The 25,830-nt window shown below is 39.3% G+C and overlaps 1 protein-coding gene across 2 annotated transcripts in view; it reads left to right on the forward strand.

Annotated features, from left to right (window-relative positions):
* FRK (fyn related Src family tyrosine kinase) overlaps nucleotides 1–25,830 on the forward strand; it is a 121,437-nt gene that overhangs the window by 933 nt on the left and 94,674 nt on the right. Inside the window, exon 1 of one of the 2 annotated variants that reach the window (XM_068551196.1) lies at nucleotides 25,410–25,780. The exons of the other annotated variant lie outside the window; for it this stretch is intronic. Within the exon in view, the coding sequence (XP_068407297.1) occupies nucleotides 25,410–25,780 (371 nt within the window). Of the gene's footprint in view, nucleotides 1–25,409; nucleotides 25,781–25,830 lie in introns of those variants that run through there. 2 annotated transcript variants of the gene reach the window in all.

Below are 25,830 nucleotides of genomic sequence, written 5' to 3' on the forward strand. Positions count from 1 at the left end.
TGTTTTAAATTTAAAGGAACACTTTACCCAATAGAAAAAAATCAATAGTCATGACATAATGAAAATATAATTGGTTGAGAGTTACATTTAACCCTTACAAATACTAACACTTGTGGGGCTAATAGACCAACCAAGGAATTGATTTAGTACAATAAATAGTTCAATCTAGTAGGACACTTATTATACCTAGTGGACCCATTTGAATAAATTGATAGCTTGTTCCATTATGACTTGTAAAAGCCCCAAACAAATCTCTCTGGAAGAAGAACAGGAAAGAATCCTCAAGAAGATTGAGTGGGGACTTCCCTGATGGCCCAGTGGTTAAGAATCCACCTGCCAATGCAGGGGACACGGGTTCGATCCCTAGTCTGGGAAGATCCCATGTGCCGCGGAGCAGCTAAGCCCGCGCACCACAACTACTGAAGCCCGGGCGCCACAACTACTGAAGGCCCGGCGCCCTAGAGCCCATGCTCCACAACAAGAGAAGCCACTGCAATGAGAAACCCCCTCACCGCAACGAAAAGTAGCCCCTGCTCGCCACAACTAGAGAAAGCCCACACGCAGCAACGAAGACCCAACGGAACCAAAAAAAAAAAAAAAATTATTAAAAAAAATAAGATTGAGCTGTTCACTGATTAGAGCCCAACAACCATGTCTTTCATGTCTGTGAATCAAAAAAGACAAAAGCTGGATTGTATCATAGCTTGTACCTATTTCCCTTTTGTGAGTCTATTGGCCATAGAACTGACCTTAGCATTCCTCTTTGGCCCCTGCAGTAGAGTGCCTGCCAGGGTCAAACTTTCAGGTAGACTACACATTGAAGGCCATAAGTCTCCTTGGAGGATATCTTGTTTTATTGTGGGATTAGGTACTTTAGGGACTTACCTTAGTAATGTAAATGTACAAGTGCACTCATTGCTAGAAGGAAGAGTATGAAAGGATGGTTTTTTCATGGCGTAAGTGTCCCTTGGACTGGAGAGTTGGCCCTTAGACCTGAACATGCTTAACAACAGTTGTATCTCTGCTGAGAAACAACTGTTATACATCTTATATTCCTCACGGTCTTGTGCTAGACAGCCTACAACATTTACACTTTGTAGGAGGGTTTAGAAAATAATCGGATCCCATCATCCTGAAAGATCTGCCACTCCTCCTGGAGCTCCACTCGCATTTCTTGGCCACTAACCTCAAAGCTCAGTCTAATTCCTCTAAGAACACGTGGGGTGGTTTCCCTCTTTCCCTTCACTCCTTACATAACCCTGAACTTAAATACAGACATTTGCTTTGTTCCACAGGCTTATTTTCAAATGAAGATATTTTCTTTTTTTCTGTACATTAAACTTTTATCAAATGTAGTGGTATATCACACCTCTTCTATTGTCAACCAAAAGTTCAATGTTCTACTCCGATTCCAATTAATTTCTGTTTCTTTGAGTGATATATAAAATATGCCAGTGTTAGGGACTGAATTGTGTCCCCCAAAGTTCATATGTTGAAGCCCTAAGCCCCAATGTGACTACATTTGGGTATATGGACTTAAGGAGGTAAGTATGGTTAAATAAGGTCATGATAGTGGGGACCTATCAATATGGCTGGTGTGATTATAAGAAGAGGAAAAGACACAAGGGATGCACATACACAAAAGAAAGGCCACGTGAGGACATGAAGAAGGTTCAGCCTGCAAGCAAGAGGAGAGGTTTCACCGGAACCCAGCCCTACCTACACCTTGATCTTTTCTTTTTTTTTCCACATCTCTATTGGAGTATAAATGCTCCACAACACTGCGTCAGTTTCTACTGCACAACAAAGTGAATCAGCCACACGCATACATACATCCCCACATCCCCTCCGCCCCGACCCCCCCACCCTACCCACCCCATCCCTCTGGGTCCTCACAAAGCACCGAGCTGATCCCCACGGCATCACACAGCAGCCTCCCACCCTACACCCAGTAGTGCACATACGTCAATGCTACCCTCTCACTTCATCCCAGCTTCCCTCCCCTCCCCCCTCCCCCACCCCCCTCAAGTCCTTTCTCTACGTCTGCGTCTTTATTCCTGCCCTGCCACTAGGTTCATCATTACCCCTTTTTTAAATTCCATATATATGCGTTAGCATACGGTATTTGTTTTTTGGGGTTTTTTTTTCTTTTATTTATTTTCCCAGAATTTAATTAGGCTTATTTTTTGTTGCAACAGCTTTCAAATTCTTTTTTTTAATTCTTTTTTTTAATTGAAGTATAGCAGATGTACAATCTTATATAAGTTACAGGTGAACACTATAGTGATTCACAATTTTTAAAGGTTATACTCCATTTATAGTTATTATAAAATATTGTTTATATTCCCCGTGTTGTACAATACATCCTTGGAGCTTATTTTATACCTAAGTTGATTTGCTTTTTTTTTTTTTAAACATCTTTATTGGTGTATAATTGCTTTACAATGTTTTGTTAGTTTCTGCTGTATAACAAAGTGAATCAGCTATATGTATACATATAACCCCATATCCCCTCCCTCTTGCATCTCCCCACCACCCTCCCTATCCCACCCCTCTAGGTAGTCACAGAGCACCAAGCTGATCTCCCTGTGCTATGCAGCTGCTTCCCACTAGCTACTTTACATTTGGTAGTGTATATATATCAATGCCACTCTCTCACTTTGTCCCAGCTTACCCTTCTCCCTCCCTGTGACCTCAAGTCCATTCGCTATGTCTGTGTCTTTATTCCTGTCCTGCCCCTAGGTTTGTCAGAACCGTTTTTTTCTTTTAGATTCCATATATCTGTGTTAGCATACAGTATTTGTTTTTCTCTTTCTGACTTACTTCACTCTGTATGACAGACTGTAGGTCCATCCACCTCACTACAAATAGCTCAATTTTGTTCCTTTTTATGGCTGAGTAATATTCCATTGTATATATGTGCCACATCTTCTTTATCCATTCATCTGTCGATGGACACTTAGGTTGCTTCCATGTCCTGGCTATGGTAAATAGAGCTGCAATGAACATCGTGGTACATGACTCTTTTTGAATTATGGTTTTCTCAGGGTATATGCCCAGTAGTGGGATTGCTGGGTCACATGGTAGTTCTATTTTTAGTTTTTTAAGGAACCTCCTTACTGCTCTCCATAGTGGCTGTATCAATTTACATTCCCACCAGCAGTGCAGGAGGGTTCCCTTTTTTCCACACCCTCTCCAGCATTTACTGTTTGTAGATTTTTTGATGATGGCCATTCTGACTGCTGCACCTTGATCTTGGTCTTCCAGCTTTCAGAACTGTGAGAAAATAATTTCCTGTTATTTAAGCCTCTCAGTCTGTGGTACTCTGTTAAGGCAGCCTCAGCAGACTAACATATAGATGTTGTTGTGTCCAATGTAGCAAATAATATGCGTTGTTTGAAAGATCTTTGCTTAAGTCTTTTGCTTATTTGTTAGTTTTTAAAATCTTCGTACTTTTATGTGTAATATCAATATCATGCTGTGAAGTTTTAGGGTTTCTTTAGTACTCCTTGTACGTATACTTTTTTTCTTATAATTAGGAAGTTATAAAATAATTTTGAAAAGCTCAGAAATAAGAAGTTATGATTTTTATTGCTGATTTTCTAGAATTGAATTTCATCATTATAACTGACCTACATTTTAATAAAGATAATACTATAATTTAGGAACTTTAACCTTAGGTTTGGCTTTTACTTAATTTGTTATTTGTTATTTACCTAAATAATAACTTTGTGATCAGCTAGCTTAAGTTTTAGACACTAAAATAACTCACTAAGTGATATTTTGTGGATTTATAATACCGTATTTTAACATCTACATTGTAAATGTTATTTACCAAACATTTTGGCTGGAGGGTGGGGTGGGGGGGGAATGGCCTGATTGTTTAATCTTTCATTAGTTTCAAATGTGCTTTTCTAAATACCCCAAAGTAAACATAATGTTCAACCTTTTATATAATATAAGCCAATCTACACGTCTTCTCTGGGTCATATAATTTGTTTAAGGGGGAATAATAAAGACTAGTACTTTAAAAAAATGATAAAATGTACAAATGCCTAAAAATTAATCTCTCTAAGCCATTTAGCTAAATAGAACCGAAAGCTGATTTATAATACTGGGCTGTGGCCTTAAGATGGCAGTAGTTCTGCATTAGGAATATATTTCATTTGATTTCTTTAGTAACCTTACAATTTTTTAATTTTTTAATAAAAAAATACATCATTTTCTACTCTCCATTTCTGCTCTTGCCACAAGAAGAGAAGCCTACTTAGAAATTTTAGTGTGCGGTTTTTTTGTGAGTCTATTTATTTTTGATGGTGGAGAGGGAAAATGTGATGGGATGAAGTCCTTTGGTAGGAAACTTCTTATTAAGGTGTGTGTGAATAAAAAACCAAAATGTTTAAAATGTGAAATGAGCTCCTCTTGGAGAGAGAGCTAAAATACCAAATGGCAAAATTGTGATTCAAAAAGATCTCAAACAATGTAGCAATGGATTGAAATTTAATTGGGACAAATGTTGAGTTTTGGCTTAGGGTCAAATAATTAACTTTATCAGTATATTATGGAGCATTTTGATTTATCTGAAGTTAAGTCAGAAAAAAATACGGATAAACTCAAGAAGAACTCAGCTAGTTATGATTTGAACTCAGTTTCTCTTTAATTGGCTGTCACTTCACAATACTTCCCTTTGCCTTGGCTGTCTTTCTGGGGTGTGAAGGTTCTACATTGTACAAGGGCTAACATGTTGTCAAGGAGTCTGGGAAGAGACTTTAGGTCCTTGGTTAATAGCATCCATACAACTGCTTTTCCTCAGCTAGACCATCCCTGTCAGTCTTTGGTTGCCTCTGGTCACACTGGCCACACCATCAGCAACCATCCCTGCTGCATAAACTCTGAAACACCTCTAGTTACAGTGTCATCAGGAAAATGTTTAGTTTCACCCAAACCATGAAACCATTCCACGCTCAGCCAACCTCTGTTCCTCTCTTGAGCAGTTCCAGGAAACTTTCACAGGAGACTTTTGGTTTCGTTATGGTGGAGTCTGGCTACCTCAGACCCTTTTTCTACCTAGTTGTGACCCACCATTCCTATTCTAGTGATTGTCCTGTACTGTCATAGGACATTCTGCAAAGCTTTTTTTCTCTCAGAGTTTCAAATGAGAATTAAGACTCGATTCTCTCTTTGGGACTCTCAAGCTCATGTGGAAGGTTCTGTTGCCTTCCATACAGGGGATTTAACCTTGCAGTGGGACAGAATGTAGGGCCCCTTTCTCAGGGACCCATACAAGTGGCTCGCTCTCATGCTCTCCCTCCTGTTTCCCTGGGACTCACATTGTCAGATAAGATACAGAATGCCTTTCAAGTACTTAGGTGAGTAAAAGTTTCGATTCTTCAAAGGCATCCAAATATGAACATATCTCAGAAACCCCTTATGAAGTGTGATCCAGTCAATGTGGAGTTCCCCATGGCTCAGGCATGAATCCATAACTTCTTTGTCTCCAAACCTCTTAAGCAGGATGTTTACTTTCATGACAAATACTGAATGCATCTTATCTGTATATTTTCATTTTTGACCTTTTATCTCCTTCCAATCATGCATTTTTTAAGATGTACAAAAAGTTTCATTAAATGAGTAACAACACCTCTCATAACTTAATATAGTTTGATTCTTTACTTTGCCCCGGTTTCCTCATCTGTAGAATCAGATATTTGAAAGTTTTCTTTTTTAATAATGGTATCTATTTATTATTTTGAAAAACAACCTTCAAAATTGATTATTTTATTGCTCATCCACCCTTCTCTACCAATGTTTTTTCGTAAACACCTCGTAACAAAAATATTCCACACCAACCCTTTTGAAAAGCAATATACAAATGAGTATCAAGAGTCTTAGAAATGGTTTATATGTGTTGACATCTTTAATCCAATTCTAGACATCCGTCCTAAGATCTCTACCCCAGAAAAACCTCAGGTAACAGGGTAACTGGGTAATGGTACTGATATACTTTTCCATAATTTGACCCACTCCTGTGTTTCAGCTAAACATTCCAACCACTATTCCTCTAAAATGGATTCTTAAAAAGCATTCAATTAATACAAAAGAAGGCAGACAAAGAGAAAAAAATAAAAGGAATGCTGAACAGTTGGGAGCAATAGAAAGCAAGTAACAATATGGTAGATTTAAACACAGGCATAATGATAATTATATTAAATGTAAATTATCTAAAGTGCAATTAAAAGTCAGAGGTTATCAGGTTTGTTCAAAAAGCAAGATCCGAGTACGCCATCTAAAGAAACCAACTTTACACATGAAGCTATAAATACCATTTGAAAATATTGGAGATGCACCATGAGGTATCTGCCATCATGAAAGACTTTAATATAGTAATCTGCTTTATTAGTTTTCTCTAACATATTTCTATATAAATTGACTTGTTATAAACAAAAATAAAAGAGATAAAAAAAGAAGGACTGTTGCTTAGATTTCTAAATTTCTGGATCTTAAAGCAAAATCAGTTTAGTAGTCAAAAGACTTGTTAGGCAGGAAGCAAAAAGTAAATCATGTGTTATCTCCCCTATCTTTGTTTTTGAGTTGCTTTTAACCTCTTTTCTCTATTCTTCATGCCTACCTACCCACAGAAACTGGTATTGGGATTTGTGGAAACACAATCACAAACACATCTGGTTGGCTAAGGTGGGTTTCCAGGCCACACCTGTCCCCTTCTCCATCACCACAATTCCTACTCACAAGTGGCTTACAGTCCTTTAAAAACGTGTCTGGGCTTGTCAGGATCTGGGATGGGAGGTACAATGAGCAATTCTGTGGTCGTTCTGTGGTTGCTGCTTCTTAATCCTTTCACCATTTTTGTTAGCATAAAGAAAAGCTCTACTCATTTTGACCACATTAGCTGGTTCTGCCTCATAATAGGAGCACTAGTTAGGAATGGAGGTGAGTAATAGGAAATCCTCCCACTTCTGTAAGGTACACATTCCCCATTACTGTTAAGTACATTAAGTATTTTTTCTTTAGGGTTGTTTTATTATTACCTGTTTTTGTGTCAGGCTTCTCTACCAGCTGTAAGTTATTTCAGAGTGGGACCTGTGTCTTGTGCATCTTTGTATCTCAGTCCGTAGCACACAGCCTGGCACATAATGCCCATTGAATGAATGTATGAATTTCCATTTCCTAATTTCCATTTTCATCCATTGTGAATTGTTGAATGGGTTCAAGGAAGCTTTTACTTGGAGGCAGGAGACACTATATTTCACTGACACTCTAAATCCATGTTCTCAGTAATCAATAAATCAGGATTTCACAGGTTTATAATAAAGATTTTAATCTCTTGGAGCCACAGTTTCAGGCAGTGTTCTGACAACCATTAATTTTTAGTCCTGTCAAATACTAGTATAAGTCTATCAGGCACTAATTTTTCATTTGACCTTTGGTAGACTCTTCACTGTCTTCATAAGAGCTCTCATGCAGGCTGTATAAATTATCACAGGGTAAAAATAGCCTATGCTAACATTTTGGGAACCCAAGAATTAACTTCCCCAGTCACACTTTTTAACGGTGCATCATGTAGAAAAATACTCATTTTAAAAACTTTGGTTTATATATTTTATTGTGAGGTTCACAGAATTTTTCTAGTTTCTATTAATAGATGCTGCCTATATTAAGATAATACTGCCTATTAACCTCTTCATTAGAACTGTTGACCCTTGGAAAACAGCATTTTTTTATGCACTGTAATTTATTCTTGTTCTTAAAGCTGTATTTTAAAAATGTCATTTGGACATGCAAACAGCACTTAATGAGAATGGTTGAATAAATTCTGCTTTTGGCTTGCAGTGGAAGTGTCAATATATGCATAATTTATTATTATTAGTTTCTTCTGGAAATTAGCCAGGTAAGCAATATAAACAATATGTCCATTTTTTCCTTTTTTTCTTTTTGCCCCCAAATATGACAGTACTCCAAGGAGAGTACACAAGTGCTACAGAGTGTCTGGGTGCACACATGACCTCTGTCCTCTCTCTCTCTCTCTCTGTGGTGTATGGGCGTGCACACACTCACACAACGCACTTGCACGTGCGTAGGGGGGCTTGTCAATGAGTGGAGGAATAGCAAACAATATTGAGCTTCTTCCATGCTCCAGTCATTGTGTTAAGAACATTAAGTAATGACCTCACTTGATCATCACAACATAGAGGTAGGTAAGAGCATATTCATTTTACAGATGAAATTCAAATCCAGATCTGTGTGACAAGAAGTCAGCCACTTCTTTTTTTAAAGCTCTATTTCACTATAGTTATTTATGCATAATACATGTGTGTTGTAAACAAAAATGAAGCAAATAGAATGAAAGTGAAAATTGTCTTTCATCATTACTCAACAAGTTATAATTTATCTTCCTAGAAATAACTGCTGTAAGTTGAATAAATGTCCTTGCAGACAGACCTATTCCAACATACAAAAATGTAAATATTATATATTTTTAATATTTAAATATATATGTATATTTTAATATATATATATATTTATCAACCTACCTCAGTCCCTGCCTTCATATTTCCCATTCCTGAAGGTTTTAGTTCTTAGCTCATTGTAATTTTTTCCATCTCCACTTCTCTCTTAATTTTGAGTGTTTCCAATACCCTAGCCTCTCAATTCCTTTAACTTCTCTTCTACAATGATCTTGTCACTCACACCACTTCAGTCGCCCACTCCCACCTTCTTTATAATCTCAAAAACAAGCATCCCACTCTCTTACTACCCGCTTCTATTTTCCAGCTCATGTCTTCAAGTTTCCAGCTCCAACAATCCTTGAGTCCACTGATACCTACAATCCAATGATTCCCATCTCCTCTTCACTGTCCTTAGCTGCCATTATGTTCTCGCTTCTTTTTGCCAAGCTGAATATTCGTGGAGAATCATTATAATCACTTAGTTGATACATCCTTAATTCCTATATTGTGTTTTCACCTCTTAAAAAAAAAATCACAACACTGGTTGTGGTAGATTTCAAAAACAACCATAATTCTTCTTTTCCTTGTATCTGTGCCCCTTGCAATATGACTCTGCAAACCCTCCCATACGGAATAGGGTCTCCTTCTCTACTCCATGAATTTGGTCTAGGCCTGTGACTTGCTTCAGCCAACAGTGTGCAGTGGAAGACATTTTTTCAGTTCTGTGCCTGAGTCACAAGAGGCCTTGAGGGATTCCATACTCTTGGGGAACCCTGCTACTGCCATTTCAATAAGTCTGGGCTACCCTGCTGGATGATGAGACATTATCTTAGTCACTCCAGCCATCCCAGCCTATAGTCAATGAACTAAAGACAACTGAGCAAGACCATCTCAGTAGGGGTTACATAAGCGTTATTTTGCAACAATTCATTAAACTGCAAGTTTAAGTTTTATGCACTTTTCGGTATGTTTGCTGTACATCACAGTTTTGAAAGTTTAACTAAATAAGGCATTTATTTCACATGGGGTGTTGTGTGTATTAAAATACATAACACAGGGCATTCCCTGGTGGTCCGGTGGTTCGGGCTTCCACTGCAGTGGGCATGTGTTTGATCCCGCAAGCCACGCGCATGGCTAAAAGAAGAAAAAGAGAAAGCAGGGGAGACTACAGCATATCAGACAAAATAAACTAAGGACCCAATCCAAACTAGCTCAAGAGACAAAATATGTTAAAAAAAAAAAACCTAGTACAAAGCCTGGAACCATAAAAATTCCTCACCAACATTTGTTTTTAGGAGTCTGTGTGTCCATCCCAACCTCTTATGAGTCCTCCTATATCTAATAACTGGATTCCAGCCTGCTTAGACTCATTTTTCCAGATTGGTCAAGAGGCATTAGAAGCAGAACAAGACTGTCCCTATGGGAGTGTTCTATTGTCTTTGATCTTGGGAATAAACAATAATGGTAGCCAACAAGTTAAATACCTCTGTCTAACAAATCCTTGGATGCCATGCTCATAACTGTTGGAAGATATTGAGGGTGTCCAGAAGATGGGATACTCTACTCCTGGGTCAAAAAGCCGTCTCCTCCAGTTTTCATTCTCCAATGTACATTGTCTTGTAAGACATGTCAGTGTCCAGCTTTGTGTGACTGCTGTAAGAGCATGAGTTGATCTGGCAGGGTCAGAACAAATGAAGGAATCTGGTCATAGGCAGGATTTGCATCAAGATCTATGACCAAGTGAAGGTGATTCTCCATCTTCTTTGAAAGAAAGAAGCACAGGCTTTCTCCAGTGCCAGCACAGTCCCTGGAATATAGGAAGTAGTCAAAAAATGTTTGTTTAATGACTAGGGGAATGTATAAATAAATACAATAATCAGGAAAGAAGTTAAGGGGTAATTACAGTTTAAATCAGAGGAGAGGAGACCATAACTTACAGAAAAATCATATTGAAATAGCACTGTGAACCTACTACAAGGATCAAATTACAAATCTGAATGAGGTAAGAGGTGAGAAGAAAAGCGTAGCTATTAGTTTCATAATTCTAAAGCTTGGATTTAAACAATCACAAGAAGATAAATAATATAATTAACTATCTTTTACTGAGGGCTTTGTGTCAAAAATTTTATAAGCATTTTACATCTATTATCTCATTTAATCTTCACAATGATCCATATGGTGTAGATACTATATCCTCATTTTTACAGATGAGGAACTGGGCATCACAAGATTAAAAAAACAAAAACAAAACTCAAACTTGCTCATAGTCACATAGATAGTAAGTAGCCGTAGAAGCAACAAAAACCTTGTGACCTAGCAGTCTGTTCCATCCAAAGCAGAGAAATGAATGGATGATGATGTAACAGCCAGTTTTTCTCTCAAAAGGAGAGAAGAGTTCAGCAAGCAGGTGGAAGAAGAGAAGCAGAGGGGCCTTGGTGAGAGCAGAGACCCCCGTGGGTGGTTGAAATGAGCCTAATCTCTGCTCCTTCCCTTCTGGCTGAGCACTCACAAGGGAGAGGATGATGGGGGCACCCCAGTGCAGTGAGTGTTCCTTGCTTCCCGGGTTGTAACCAGAGAAGACCTCACCTAGCAAGTCACGGCAGGGAGGAGCCATTGCAGATGAAACAGGGCAGCAGCTCAGATTCTCTTGTATCCTGGAGAAGAGTAGGAACTTTCCTTTGTCCCTGAATAGAGCTCTGAGGTAAGACTGCGGAGAGCTACAGATGAGAAGAGGCCTTGGGATGGGACAAGGGGACTTAGACCTCTCCAGTCTGACTCTCATACAAGGAAAGAATCTTAAGACAAGTTTTCAATATGGTTTTTTATGCCTACTGATGGTCCCCATGGCAATTTGAATACTACATATGAAGTTTTGCTATGAAAATTTGACCATAATGCAATAAAAAAGTATTTTAAAAAATACTTTAAAATTTTTCCTCAAATTTAATTTTGCCCCTTATATATCTGATTACTTGCAGAAATAAAGCAACTGGTTAAATTCACTTCGTCACATAAAATAAGCAAAGAAGAACCAGCATATTTCATTACCGAGAGGTAAGCTCATTAATTATATGGATTTGCCTGAGACCTCCCCAGTTTTAACACAGATAGTATTTTGTGCCAGGAGATCCTCAGTCCTTGGTAAACCGGGACTGTTGGTCAGCAGCAGCTGCATACAGACCACACCTCCCTAACTTTAAAGGAATTCAGATGAGTCAGTCCCAGTATGACTGGTTGTAGCTCTGCACAATATTCCTTCTTAAGCTCTAAGTAGACTTTCCTTATTCGGACTCATTGAGGATTTCTTGAGTCGTCAGCAGGTCTCTGAATTGTGGATTTAAAATTTTTTTTAATATTTTCTAGGGAGATGTGAGATACCTTACTCTATGAAACACCAAGAACTAGGCTAGAAGAAGCATCTGTGATAGCTTTGCTGACCAGGCAGGGGTAATGTGGGAGCAGGTGCTTTTGACTTCTGTGTCACTGGAAGATATGAGTCAGGACAGGACAAGAAATTCTCTGACAGTCTTCTTTGCCCTAGCAACAGCCAGGAGCCAGGATTCTGTACTTTGTTGTTAGCTCTTTTATTAGTTCCCTCAGCAGTCCTTGGCATCATAGCCAAACATCATTTTAACCTCTCAGTCCGTCAACTCTGGATAATTCTTAGCTATCTCACAGTGTTGTTGTGGGAACTGATTAATATTTATGAACACATTTAAATGGAAAAGTGCAGTAGAAATATTACTGAATGAATTGAAAAATTGTTTCCTATATAATATTATGCACAAAGGAAAATAAGCCATGGACTGTAGTGTCTTCTCGGAACAGTTTTAAAATAATGATCTGTTATCTGCCACTTCCCCTTTCATCTTTAACTTTTTTGAGGAATTGGCACTGTTTTCTACCGCAGTCACACCATTTTAATTAATTAATTAATTAATTTAATTTTGGCTGTGTTGGGTCTTCGTTTCTGTGCGAGGGCTTTCTCTAATTGTGGCAAGTGGGGACCACTCTTCATCGCGGTGCGCGGGCCTCTCGCTATCGCGGCCTCTCTTGTTGCGGAGCACACGCTCCAGACGCGCAGGCTCAGTAGTTGTGGCTCACGGGCCTAGTTGCTCTGGGGCATGTGGGATCTTCCCAGACCAGGGCTCGAACCCGTGTCCCCTGCATTGGCAGGCAGATTCTCAACCACTGCGCCACCAGGGAAGACCCCCCCCCCCTTTCATCTTTAATAAGCTTCGTATTTTGTTATTTAATGTTCTCAACAGTGATTTCTGCTAAATTTATTTTTATTATTATTGTATTGATACATTTTGTTTCCTGTTAAGTTCAGTACATCTCTTTATTTCCAGTTAAGATTTTCTAAATCATTGACTATGATTTTCCTCCACTGAAATTTGTCCAGTATACAAGGGACATTTGTCATTACTTAAGAATAACTATTGAAACCCACTGCTTAAAAGAATAGATATTTCTCTAGCCAAGATCATTGCATCACATTTCTGTTACATGAATTCTTGCCCCATTCTTACATTCTTCTGAATAAAATTAAAAGTATATTTAACTGGAAGAAAATAGGATTTTCAGCATAATAAAATTATACTTAAGGATTTGGTTAAGCTCATGAGTTATGTAAAATAGAGAAATAATACCTTTCTCATAAAACACGTATTAGTAACAATTCTCAAAATATTTGTATTGATAGTATTTTACAAATGGTAAAAAATAAATACATTAAATGTGAAAAGATAGTCCAGTTCAGAAGGATTATTTAAAAAAATTCTGCCTCATGTGTTGTGACAGCAGGGAAGTAGCAGTCATTTTAACAATTTAGCATTTAACAGTTTAACTTCTGTATCATGTTTAAGACCAAAGTTACTATTGTAAATGTTTCTCTCATTTCTCATAACTTCAACCTACATAACTCTTTCCAGCCACAGCTGCTATTTAGTTAAGACACTGACAATGTTGTCTCCGATCACCAAATGTTGTGTCACCTAAGGGTGACAGCTATTTCAGACTGAGTGTCTTGGAGCATCAGTACCTTAGTAGAATCAACACTGATGCAGGGCCTGGTCCTCAATAATATATATTTAGAAACTTTTTAAAAATCAAATTACCCCAAATGATTGCATTTATAAAATATATTCTAGTTAATCAAATTCATGGGAGAATGATTTGTCAAACATATGTCAAAATTTTAACTCTCCTAATAACAGGTATACTTGGTGGAACTAGTGAGGTACATTCAGGAGCCCCAAACAGAGAAAATTGCTTAGTGAATACAGAATTTGGAAAGGGAAATTGTTACCAAGCAGATGAGAACTTCACTCTAACATGTCCTAGAATGGGAGCCTTTCTCATTCTTACCAAAATTCTATAATTATAACCGGTAACTAAAAGCAGAGTACATACAGTAGAGACATATTGAAATGTTCTTTTTGTCTACTCTTCTCTTTCAATGTTTCTTATTGGTAACATACACAGAAAATCCTTCATAATTACATAACGAATTTCCTCATGACAAACATATTACGTTTACTAGGATCTATTTCAAAGGGATACTTCCTTTTTCAGGGAGTACCCTAAGCCTTTTGCTGAGATTTGAGAATCGCTCTAATCTTACCAGCAGTTTATTTAATATTCTTCTAGGTGTCTTCCCACTGCCCAACCCCCAATCCCTGGTACACTTTCCGCAGAAGTCTAACTTTTATCAGTCAGTTAGCGTTAGGTTAAGCTCTACAAGAAACAATACTTAAAAATTCTGAAGCCTAAAACAACCAAGGTTATTTCCTCATTAGGTTATATGTACCTGGCTGGTAGTGAGGCTCTGCTCCATGTTTTGCTCAGCCAGGGATGCAGGCTAATAGATCACCTTTCATCTGGAACATTGTTGTCATGGTAGGGAAAGGAAATGTAGTTAATTGCACACTTCCTCTTAAGTGTGCAATTAACTACATTCTTCCTACTTGGAAGTGATACATACTAGTTCTAATAACATTTCGTTGGTCAAAGCAAGTCATATGGTCATGCTTATCTTCAAGAGGATAGGAAAGTACAATTTTACCATGTGCTTGGAGGAGGAGGACTAGAACTGTCCTTGAACAGTAATAATAAATACCACATCTAGTTATTTTGATTAATATTTCCATTTTTAAGGAGTGCTGTTTTCTGACCTGGTTCTCAAATTAAGGGCTCAGTCACTCAACAAATACTTAAGTGTCAACTTTTTCAGTCTACTTTGCCAAGCTCCGTGGAAGATACAAAGATGAAGCAAGTATAGCTCTAAAGACTGGTATATAATAGAGTACAACAGTCTTCTTAATAGCACTTAGTACTTCTGCTTCATAGTCCTTAGCAAGTGGTGATTAATTATTTCTATAACTATTTGTGTAATGCTGTCTCCTCCACTAGATTATAAATTCTATATAGGATATGGGCTGTATCTCTTTTCATGTCTATATTCTCAAGAGCAAGCACCACCATGCCTGATACCCAGTAGGTGATGTTTCAGTGATTATGTACTGAATATATTATAAAAGAGGAAAATTCTTGTGGAAGTCAAAGAGGGAGACATTACTTCCAAACAAACTTATTCCTTATTTAAATCTGTATCTCCCCTTGTACTGACAGTATTGATCTGGTCACAGTTTTGGTTTGCAATAATGTCCTTACACAGGACAGACTATGCTTTTTTTTAACTTAATGTTATAACCCCAAGCACTAGCCCAGTGCCTAACACATGATAGGAGCTCAGTAAATATTTGTTGACTCAGTGAAGCAAAGGAGATAAGCCCTGAGCATGACTGAAATAAATAATTGCCAATAGGCAAGCCACAGTTTTATAGCAGTCACTAGAGTGTACTTCCTTCAACCAGTCCATTAGTAACATATGGTTTAGTCTTCTAAAGTGTGAGTGTTACACACAATTGCTTCTGATAAGCTAGCAGATGAGTGTTTTTGTAATTGAACAAAATTCTGATTGCATCGAACACTACTGGGCAATGGAGCTTTAGCAGATGACTCCAGTGGCTGGAGACAGACCCTCTGCTGGAGGACAGAGTGAAGGGTGATAAGAGGAAGGTTTGTTACATTCTATACATTTGGGGCTAGGTTTGTAACATGGATTTGTAACTCAATTCATATGTACTCTTTTAAGTTTTGATATTCTGTAATTTCTCTTAACTGAGGAGATGTAAAAATGTGTACAGTCAACCATACTGTAATGAAAACTCCTTTCTGAAGATGAGCATAGCACACAGATTATAGGCTTTTCATGCTAACGTGAAACAAATGCATATATCACTCTGTACATGGGGGTCAAGATGTTACTTATGGTTTAAATTCAATTGAGGAAATGCAAACTACCTTCTAATAGGCTTTTATAATATGTTGAACATATTTACCTTGATGATTCTCCAAGGAGCATTAATCCTCTGAGACTTGGTTACATTTCCAAGATGATCAACCATTTTTCAAGGTCCAGGACAGCAATTACACCACGTATAAGTCTGTAAATTGTTGTGCCATACAAACCTCTACATATTACATGGTTTAACAAGAGAGTTTCAATATAAATATTGCTAAATCATCATTATTATGAGCTTAGTTAAAATTCCAAGAGCTTGAAAAAATCTAACCATCTAAAGTCTTTTATTATTTTTGAAAATTTATTAGAGGTATTTATCTGAAGTCAACCAAAATATTTTTTTAACCTTGACTTTAAATAGTAGGAATTTATGAAGATAATAGGATTGATTTTTCTTTTAAATCAAGGAACAAATGAAAAGAAATGCTTAAAAACATGAGACAATTAGACAATAACCATTTATATGAGCAGTGGAAACCTGAATGTGGTTACTTAGGAATAGTTCAATATCAAAATAAAGAATGCCAAATATACTACTTATTTATTGAGACACAAAAAAAGGCCTAGCTGAACAGGAAATTCTTGAAGCTCTGCCCAATTACTTGACATGGACATTGGAAAATTCTAAATCTGGGAAGTTTTGTATAATAATTTTTTTCTTTGATTTTATATAAAATCATGTATGTATAAGTAAGAACCAGTACATTTGTTATTGTTGCTAATGACTAACAGAAATAAATCTATTACAGTCTCTTTCAATTGGAGAATGCCTATTAGACGTATGGCAATATTCTTTTTACCCCTTGGGTTAGGATTTTGTAAATACTCTTGGAATTTTGCAAATACTAAAAAATACTAAGAATGCTAAAAAAAATTACTACTGGGATTTATTGTATCATAAATGCAGCATTATAAGAAAGGGAAGCCTGGGTTCAGGTTACATGATTCATGGACATCATAATTAGAAGGATACAAAATAAGCTGTCCAGACTGAAAATCAGGAGATTGGAGTCCTACCCCAAAGCTCACATAATCCTCTTCTGGGATCCTGGTTAGGGTCACATCAAAATGATCCTTGGTCCTTTTCATCTTCTACTCCTTGAGTCCTCTTTCCCCCAACTATGACAACCACAGATTGTATGGAATCCTCTTTTGACTGGACTTCTTGAAGAGGACTGCCGTGTGGTGGAGAGGAAGGATCCTCCCGGGCAGGAGTGCTGGGTATTCATTCCTTTATCATCAATATAGTAGCTCAGTGACCTGAAGCAAGTCACTTCCTCATTTCTGAGCTATTTCCTTCATTCTAAAACGAGGTAATTGGACTAAATGGTCTTTAAAATCTCTTTCAGGATAAAAAGAGACTAGACAATAGCATTACTTTCAAAGGTAAATGATTGTCAGCTGAGCATTTGCTGATGTCCCACTCAGAGAAGCAAGCTGTGATTTGTCACTAATTTCTGCTACACAAACTGTGGTCTAGAAATCAGCAGCATGGGCATCCTCTGGGACTTCGTTGGAAATGCAGACTCCCAGGCCTCACCCCAGAGCTACGGAATCAGAATTTACGTTTTTACACGATCCTCAGATGGTTCACAAGCACGTTCAAGTTTGATGAGCAGCTGGGCTAGATCAGGTTTGTGAATGTTGATGCCTGCTCAGCTCTGCTTTGTGTCGAAGGTGAGAGAGAGAGAAGGTAGCCCAAAGCCCCAGCCAGTTTCCCTTAACCATCTGCAGGTCTCCCAGCCTGAATCCTTTCTTGTTTGATGTGACAAATTAAGCAGAGTTGAGTCTGCTCTGTACCTGGATAAGACCTCCTGGAAATGTCAGGTGAGGGTGGCCTTTAGTTCTCAAAAGACACCAGCTCTTGTGTTTCCTCTGGATCTTTACACTTGCTTTGCCTCTACCTGGAGCACTTTCTTTCACTCCCCTTTTCACTTGGGTAACTCTTATTCTTTCTTCAAGTCTCAGTTTAGATATCATTTCTTGTTTCTAACTGCCCTCTTTTCCCACATGCTTATCTGGGATAGATTTCTCTTCTATATGTTCCAACCTATCTCATTAACAGAGAAATTGGGGTGCATGCGTGCATGCGTGCACACACACAAACACACAATCTATTTACTAATGACGCTGTTAACTTACATGGCTCATACAGACCTATTCTCAGACTTTTCAGAGGTCCTTCCATGCTGAAAGCAAGAGCAAGAAAGAGACTCCACCCCATCCATGGGGCTAGGGCATAATAGATTGAACAAAAGCATTCTAGTGTTCTATAACATTATTTTATCATTTAAAATTTTATAATAAGTGTTGGTATTTTGGAATCTTTTAATGGCAAATCTTAACATAAAATATAAGATTGAAACATACTTTAGTTGATCTACTGGGGGCGATGCAGGTGTAATTTTATTTTATTTTATTTATTATTATTATTATTTTTGGCTGTGTTGGGTCTTCACTGCTGCACGTGGGCTTTCTCTAGTTGTGGTGAGCAGGGGCTACTCTTCATTGCAGTGCTCAGGCCTCTCATTGCGGTGGTTTCTCTTGTTGCGGAGCACAGGCTCTACGCTTGCAGGCTTCAGTAGTTGCAGCACGTGGGCTCAGTAGTTGTGACACGCGGGCCCTAGAGTGTGCAGGCTTCAGTAGTTGTGGTGCGTGGGCTCAGTTGTTGTGGCTCGCGGGCTCTAGAACTCAGGTTCAGTAGTTGTGGCGAAGGGGCTTAGCTGCTCCGTGGCACGTGGGATCTTCCCAGACCAGGGATCAAACCCATGTCCCCTACATTGGCAGGTGGATTCTCAACCACTGTGCCACCAGGGAAGTCCTGTAATTTTAATTTTAGTTCATACAAACTTATAAGTTGATATTTTCCTGAAAGAAATATGCGAATGAAAGGATGATGAGAGGTGGGGAGAGGGATACAGCTGCGGAGGGTGAGAACTAAGAAGTGATGGGTGGGATAGCAGTCATATGGAGAGAATTTATGGGGAAAACCAGAGATTTTAAAAGAGGTTTAAAAAGGTTGTTTTCCCATGCAATGTAACTGTCTCCTTCACATCCTCACAGATCCATAGTTTTAGCTATGTATGTAGCAGTGCTTTTGGAATTGGATATGTTGCCTGCATTTTGCTTTTGTTTGAAGTGGGAGTGAGCTGGGAATGTGATAATTTCCTATAACTATTTTTAGTAGTACCAGGAGAGGGCACAGGTACCCCAGGGGTGGCCCAGTTACATATTTTCATAATAACGGCTAATATTTATTGGGCAGCTACCATGTCCTGGACCGTGGGCTAAATATTTTAATGCATTTTCTCATTTAATTTTTATAACTCTACGAGGTAAATGTTAGTGTCTAGGAATTGTCAGCATTTTACAGATGAAGAAACTGAGGCTAGGCGGTCAATAATTTATCCAAGACCACAGAGCCAAAGAGTGCCAAGGGAACAGGAATTCTCACCCCCAAGCCATGCTGCCTCCTTGAGATAGTGCACCAGAGACCTCCACTCAAACGACATCGATTAACAAGCTATGCTATTTGGGTTCATTTCTTCAGCCAGTTGTGATTCTATCTAACTTTCCTGTTATCTCATGTACATTAGAAAAGTCTTTTCCATAGCAATATTGAGTAAGGATTAATCTTTTGAGAGGAGTTAAACCCCAGCAGAGTCATGGCTCTGCTAATCTTATTTTGCACATGGAGTTTGGAATTAGCCAAGAAACTTAAAAGATTAACCCTAGGAATCATACTTTAATAGTATATATGCTCATGCTCTGTCTACCCAGCCACAAATTTTCTATCGCAGGTTTGTCAAAATATCAGAAGGGCTTAAGGAAAACAAACAAACAAACAAACAGACTTCTAGGTGTTTCCATTTTCTATCATTTGGGGGAATTGTGATGGTTTTTAACAGACTAGAGAGTCCTCAAGATTACTAAAATAATTTTGCTGCTAGATAGGTGAGAACCTTGATTAATGAAGTATTTGTTTAACAGGCAAGGACAAACCACCTGGGTGAAACATGTTTACTTATTTCCATTTTGGAAAAGGCTTATCAGCTGCTTCTAGGAGATTGTATACATGAGAATATTCAGTCCTTTTTGAAAGCAAGTGAGACTTCCCTGGTGGTCCAGTGGTTAAGACTGCGCTTCCACTGCAGTGGGCACAGGTTTGATCCCTGGTTGGGGAACTAAGATTCTGCATGACGTGCGGTGTGGCCTAAAATAAAAAATAAAAATAAAAAATAGTAAAAAGAAAGCAAGTTCTTTATCCCTTTACAGATATCTCTAGAATATTTTTTTCAGTATCATGCTGAAATCTAGACATACTATGCCTATTTCATGTCTTTGATAGTGCCAAAGAAAGAAGCAAAGAGCTTTAAAGAGGTTTTACCATTTTTTTAATTAAAGATTTTTAAAATTTTTTCTTCCAAGCTGAACTGGTTTACTTGCAAGCAAGAGAACTCATATCAGTAAAGAAATCCACTGCATAGTTCACTGAGGGGAAATGTCATGGTTTCTGAAGCGTTAGAAATGGAGTTTCCTGGTTATACTCTTTAAGTATTGAAAACATACCCTTTGGATAGGAAAGGATGATTCCCGTGTTGGCTGATGTTTAAAGTAGTCCATTGTCATTGGTCAGGAAAAATACTTCAGTTACGAACAGTAAGGATCTAACGTGCAACGGCTCCTCAAAGTTCATATCCTTCAACAGTTCTAGCTTGTTTCAACTAATGCTGAACAGCATTTGGCTTTGATATTCCCTAAGTGCTGCTGTCAGTGAAAAATTTCCCCTTTATAATAGCAGTTCCTATGACAAAAGAAAATTGAGGTTAATTTAGCATCTTTTTTTTTTTTTTTCATTTTTGAGTCCATGTTGGCTTCTAATAATTAAGGTGTCTGCTGGAGGTCCAGCCATCTCAACTGAGTTTCAGGCAAGAGGAAAAAGAAGAGAGGGAAGGGAAAGAGAGTAGATCCTCCAGGTGAGTCTGCCTTTTTTAAGGGACTTTCCTGAAACCCCCACCCAATGACTTCTGCTTACTTTCTTCTTGGCCACTTCTAGTTGTAAGAAGTCTGCAGCCTTTCACTTCTATAAAAGTAAGGTTCTGTCAGTAGGAAGAACAAACTGGACATTGGATAGGCAAGTAGATGTTTTTGTCTCAGGGAGAAAGAAAGTGCAACGATTTGCCGATGTAGATAATATTTTTTGATGCAAGAAAAGGACATTGAATCGGTTAATATTGAACAGATTTGGAATTTCTGTGACAAGTTCATCATTAGAGAAAAAGGATATCTGCAGAGAGTCTAAGAAGAATGGTGGACGATTTGGAAAAGTGCTACTAGAAAATGAGGAGAAGCGCATCTAAGTGGACCGGCATGTAAAAGAATGTTGAGCAGAGCAAAGGGCTTAGCAGGAGTTGGAGATCATTAATTTGTCCTGGTATAAAACTGAGTAGCTGTGGGATTTTTTCTGTTGCAGTGCTCAGCAAATCAGATACAGGAGCATGGCTAAATTCATTTAACGCTGTGTGTGTATTGGATGTGGGGTTGCAGGAGCTAGTAAAACTCAAGGAAGAGAAAAATCATTTTGGCAGAAATGGACAAGGAGGTTCTAAAGGAGGTATGGGATTTTTATTCAGGCCTCAAAATGCAGGCAGAAGTCTGTTGGGAGGGGAAGGAATACCAAGAAAAAGCATGGCAAAGGAGACAGGATCAGAGGTGGGAATGAACAAGACCTATTGGAGACACAGTAAACCTATTTGGCTGAGTGGGAGGGTTAACATAAGGCAGTAATGGAAGGAGGATGTTGAAAGGGTACGTCTGATAAAGATGGGATAAAGTACAAATTCTTTCGTCTTGAATTCCAAGCTGTATCTTCCAGGCAATGAGGATCTGTTGAAGGTTATTGTGCAGGAGAGTGATTTAAGAAGATTAATGTGGTGGCAGTGTTCGGTAAGGATGGGAAGGAGAGTGGCTGTAGGCAGGAGGCTGGCAAAGGAATCTAACATTTGGGAAACAATGCATGGAAAAAAGGGGACTGAGAGGCAATAGACAGAACATCACTATCCTTTGTGGTCCCAGCTCTTTTCACACTCTTTGCTCTCATTCGTGAATACTTGTATACGTGTTTATCTTACCCCAGTGGCTCCTTCCCTTCCCTTCCCTTCCTTCCTTCCTTCCTTCCATCCTTCCCTCCTTCCCTCCTTCAACAAATACTTATTGAGTGTTTACTACTTACATACTGGACATTGTACAAGGCACTGAAGACTCCAAGAAGGAAATTTTATTCTCCTGGGGAAAGCAAACAAGTAAGGGCATCAAGTGGAATTTAATAGGAGACCAATAGAAGTGTGTGTGCCAGGTTTTAGGGGCACACAGAGTAGAGGCCCCTAATCTATTATGGCAGAGAAGGTGCTACTTGAACCTGCCTGGAAAAATCACAAGGAAGTCACCAGGGGAGCAGGTAGAGAAAGGAGCAAAGGTGCAGCAGGAAAGAGGGCCTTGGGCTTCAGGGGCGGCTGGTGGCTTGGTGAGCCTGCATCACAGTGTGTATATGTAGGAGTAAAGGGCTGTGAGGTTTGAGAAGTTACCAGAGACTTGTGTGTCCTGATAAAGACAGCAGGTTCTATTCCAAACATGTTGGAGATCCCTGAAGGATTTTACACAGAAGAATATTAGCCTTTTTTTTAGAGTCATTGAAACACAGGAGTTAAAATCTCAGACTCTGGAGTCAGATTGAGACCAGGGTGTTACTCATGGTTCAGCCACGTGGGGGCTGTGTGACCTTGAGCAAGTTACTTAACCTCTCTGCTTCAGTTTCTTCTTCACTAAAATTTAAAAAAATACTACCTTCCTCACAGGTATTGTTGTTTTTTATTTTCTGAGAGTTAAATGATGTATCATTTGTAACATTCTTAGCACAGTGCCTGGCACATAGAAAGCCCTCAAAACTGATAGCTACTTTTACTAGAACTCATATCACCTCTGGCATTGTTGCTATTATAAAAACTGCTCTGGGAGTGGTGTGCAAGATGAGTCAGAAATACTAGATAAGCTGGAGGAAAGGGGATTAGTTACGAGCCCTCTGGAATAATCTAGGGAAGAATATTTGTTTTGTCCAACACCCAGCTGTCATTCAGAAGGAATAAAAAAAAGTGTAGAATAAATGGAAAGACAGACAAGTGGAATTTAGTGATTGATTAGCTCGAAGAAACCAGGGAAAGAGTAAAAGATGACTGCAAGGCTTCAAGCTTGGGTGACTGTAGAATTCTGGTGCTATCGACACAAGGAAACCTTTTCTCTCCCCACCCCTTGCCTCAGGTTTCTCAGGCCATTACTTACCTGATGTCTTTGGATGGCTGGTTTCTTTTTTCAGTTTCATTCACTAGCTCAGTGACTGTGCTGTGCAGGTCTGCCACTCTGTCTTTTTCTGGAATGCCTTGTCATAACCATAATGGAGGCATATTTGAATTTAGAAACTTCAAATTTCTTAAGTCTTAAACTCCACTTACAAATTGGTTTTGAATACAACTCTCTAGTTGCTTCCAAATCTTATTTCATATTCTAGATCATGTAGATATCTCTGGAAGGACTTTAGCATCTATGCCTCTGTTTAGGGGCATTAATAGGATCCTACACTTTTTATAATTAATATTGTGTTTGGAACCAAATATTCTTATGGCTTCTCAATATTATATAATCATTATTTTCTCTTCTGTTTTATATTGGAATTATATTTTCGGTCCCATATCACAAATAAACAAACAAACAAACAAACCTGGCTTGGCTTTTGGCTTTTCTCTTCCTGCCAAATTAGTACTTTCTACTCTGACTCTGAAGACAATTGGAGAAACCTAGAAAATGAGATCTTGTTTTAACCAAATGATCTGTCCGCCATGAATGCCTGATTTTAGTACAAGGAAATAGCAGGAGGGGCTAAGGCCATGGTCCTCTGGTTGTCTTTCTTTTCTTTTTTTTTTCTTTTTCTTGAGTTCAGTTATTCTGATTACTAAAAATGCCTTGCTATTTGACAAAGAACAGGAATTTTGCGTTTGTACTGGGGTTAGGTTAACCAGGTTCAAGGCTCCAGCAACATTTAGAGAAATTGTTTTTAAGAGAGCAACTTTGTAATAAAGGCCTTATACAAAAAGAAGTGACACATCATAAACAAGTCTGCAGTGTACTCTACTAGTGAAAATGGTCTTGTGTTGACCCATCTAAACTTACTGCCTAGGTGTTCTTGGGATCCAGGGCACCCATTTGTGAGACAGCTGCCCTGAACTAGGGGAAGTAGATCAAAACTCACTGCCTATCGCGATGGCTGCCCTGATGTCGGCTTCATTAGTTCCTGAGCTCCTGCCAACGAAGTTAGCAAGAACTAGTGCAGACCTGGAGTCAAAGTTGAATAGAAGGAGCTTCCACAGCAGCTCAGATGCAGCCCTCCTACTCTTTCTCTCCGCTGGTCACCTAGTCTGTGTGTGTGTGTGTGTGTGTGTGTGTGTGTGTGTGTGTGTGTGTGTATGTGTTTCTGAAGGATGGGAAATTACATGTCTTTGTGGGAAAATGCAGTGTTTCGGTTTCTAACCATTTTAGTCAGCTGCTCTTGTATTTTTCCAGACTGTAAATGTATTTTGAGGCTATTAAAATCTATTCACAGTGATTAAAAAAAAGGTAGGAACTCAGTGGCTCTTTCCCAATTGCCCTTTGTCCAGTAACAAATACCTAAACACTTTAATTTTCCATTTTATTTCCCTTAGTGGTGGCAAAACTATCCTACTCGTCCTTATGGAAGAAAAATATCTCTGCCTTTAATTTCTGTGCTGGTAGCATAGCAGGACAAAATGCTCCCTGGGCTAGCCCGTCTGTCCAGGAGCATGGATTTTGACAGCTGCTCTTAAGAGTTTGGCTCCCTGGTGAGGGCGCTAGTCTCTCTTGGGTGTGGGAGAAGGGAGAGGTAGAGAGGCCGGGAATCCCATTTAGATCACAGACACAAAAGAACCAGGAAGTAAGAAGAAATTATTACAGTCTGTTCCCACCTCAGGATGTTAAAGGCAGTAGCCTGGGCCGGTTGGTTATTCATTGGCATAAAAGAAAGAGCCGTGGGGGTCAGGACTGGTCAAACCACAGAGACAGACCTGATGCGGGAGAGAGCTGCTGGCAAAGGTAAGAGGTGGAGATCTTACCTGGAGTTCACCTCTTTCGCTTGGTAACTTTTTCTTGGGACGAGAGGCAAGAGGACTCTTTTCTGTTCTCAGACGTTTGTCTAAGTAAAGCCCTCTCAAATTTATTTTTGTGGTGGGATTCCTAAGCAGACAAGAAGAAAAGTCACTCTCCCACCGAGCAGCTGCCCAGCTCCCACCCGGTTTTTCTCTGGGGCAGCAGCTACGGCCACAGAGAGCAAGCCGGTGAGTCTCTCCAAGCAGGTCGGCCGGACTGCTGTGAACCAGGGCTTGGTACACGCTCCCCAAACCTGGAGGACTGGTGCTGATTTCAAAGTTTCCAGGTGGAGGAAGAGAAAGTGGATCTGCAGAGAGTAAAGGGAGAGGGAGAAGCCCCTCTCCCCCACTGCCCACGGGGGCGCCATGGGTAACATCTGCCTGAGGCTCCGGACGTACCTGGAGCCCTGTCTCCCCTGCTTGTCTCGGGAGGCAGACAAGTCGGTGGTGATTCAGAACCCATGGACTGTCTGCCCCCCCGATCCTCCCCGGCCGCCGTGTCCGGAGCCCGAGAGAAGCCAGGGCCAGTACTTTGTGGCTCTGTTTGATTACCAGGCTCGGACCGCAGAGGACCTGAGCTTCCGCGCGGGCGACAAGCTCCAAGTCTTGGACACGTCCCACGAGGGTTGGTGGCTCGCCAGGCACTTGGAGAAAAGGGCAGACTGCTCCGGCCAGCAGCTGCAGGGCTATATTCCTAATAACTATGTGGCTGAGGACAGGAGCCTCCAGGCAGAGCCGTGAGTAGTACACACATTTTATTTCTCAGCTCTCTGAGGGCGGGTAATGA

The sequence above is a fragment of the Eschrichtius robustus genome, chromosome 9 (assembly GCF_028021215.1).
Source record: "Eschrichtius robustus isolate mEscRob2 chromosome 9, mEscRob2.pri, whole genome shotgun sequence".
NCBI classification, from domain to species: domain Eukaryota; kingdom Metazoa; phylum Chordata; class Mammalia; order Artiodactyla; family Eschrichtiidae; genus Eschrichtius; species Eschrichtius robustus.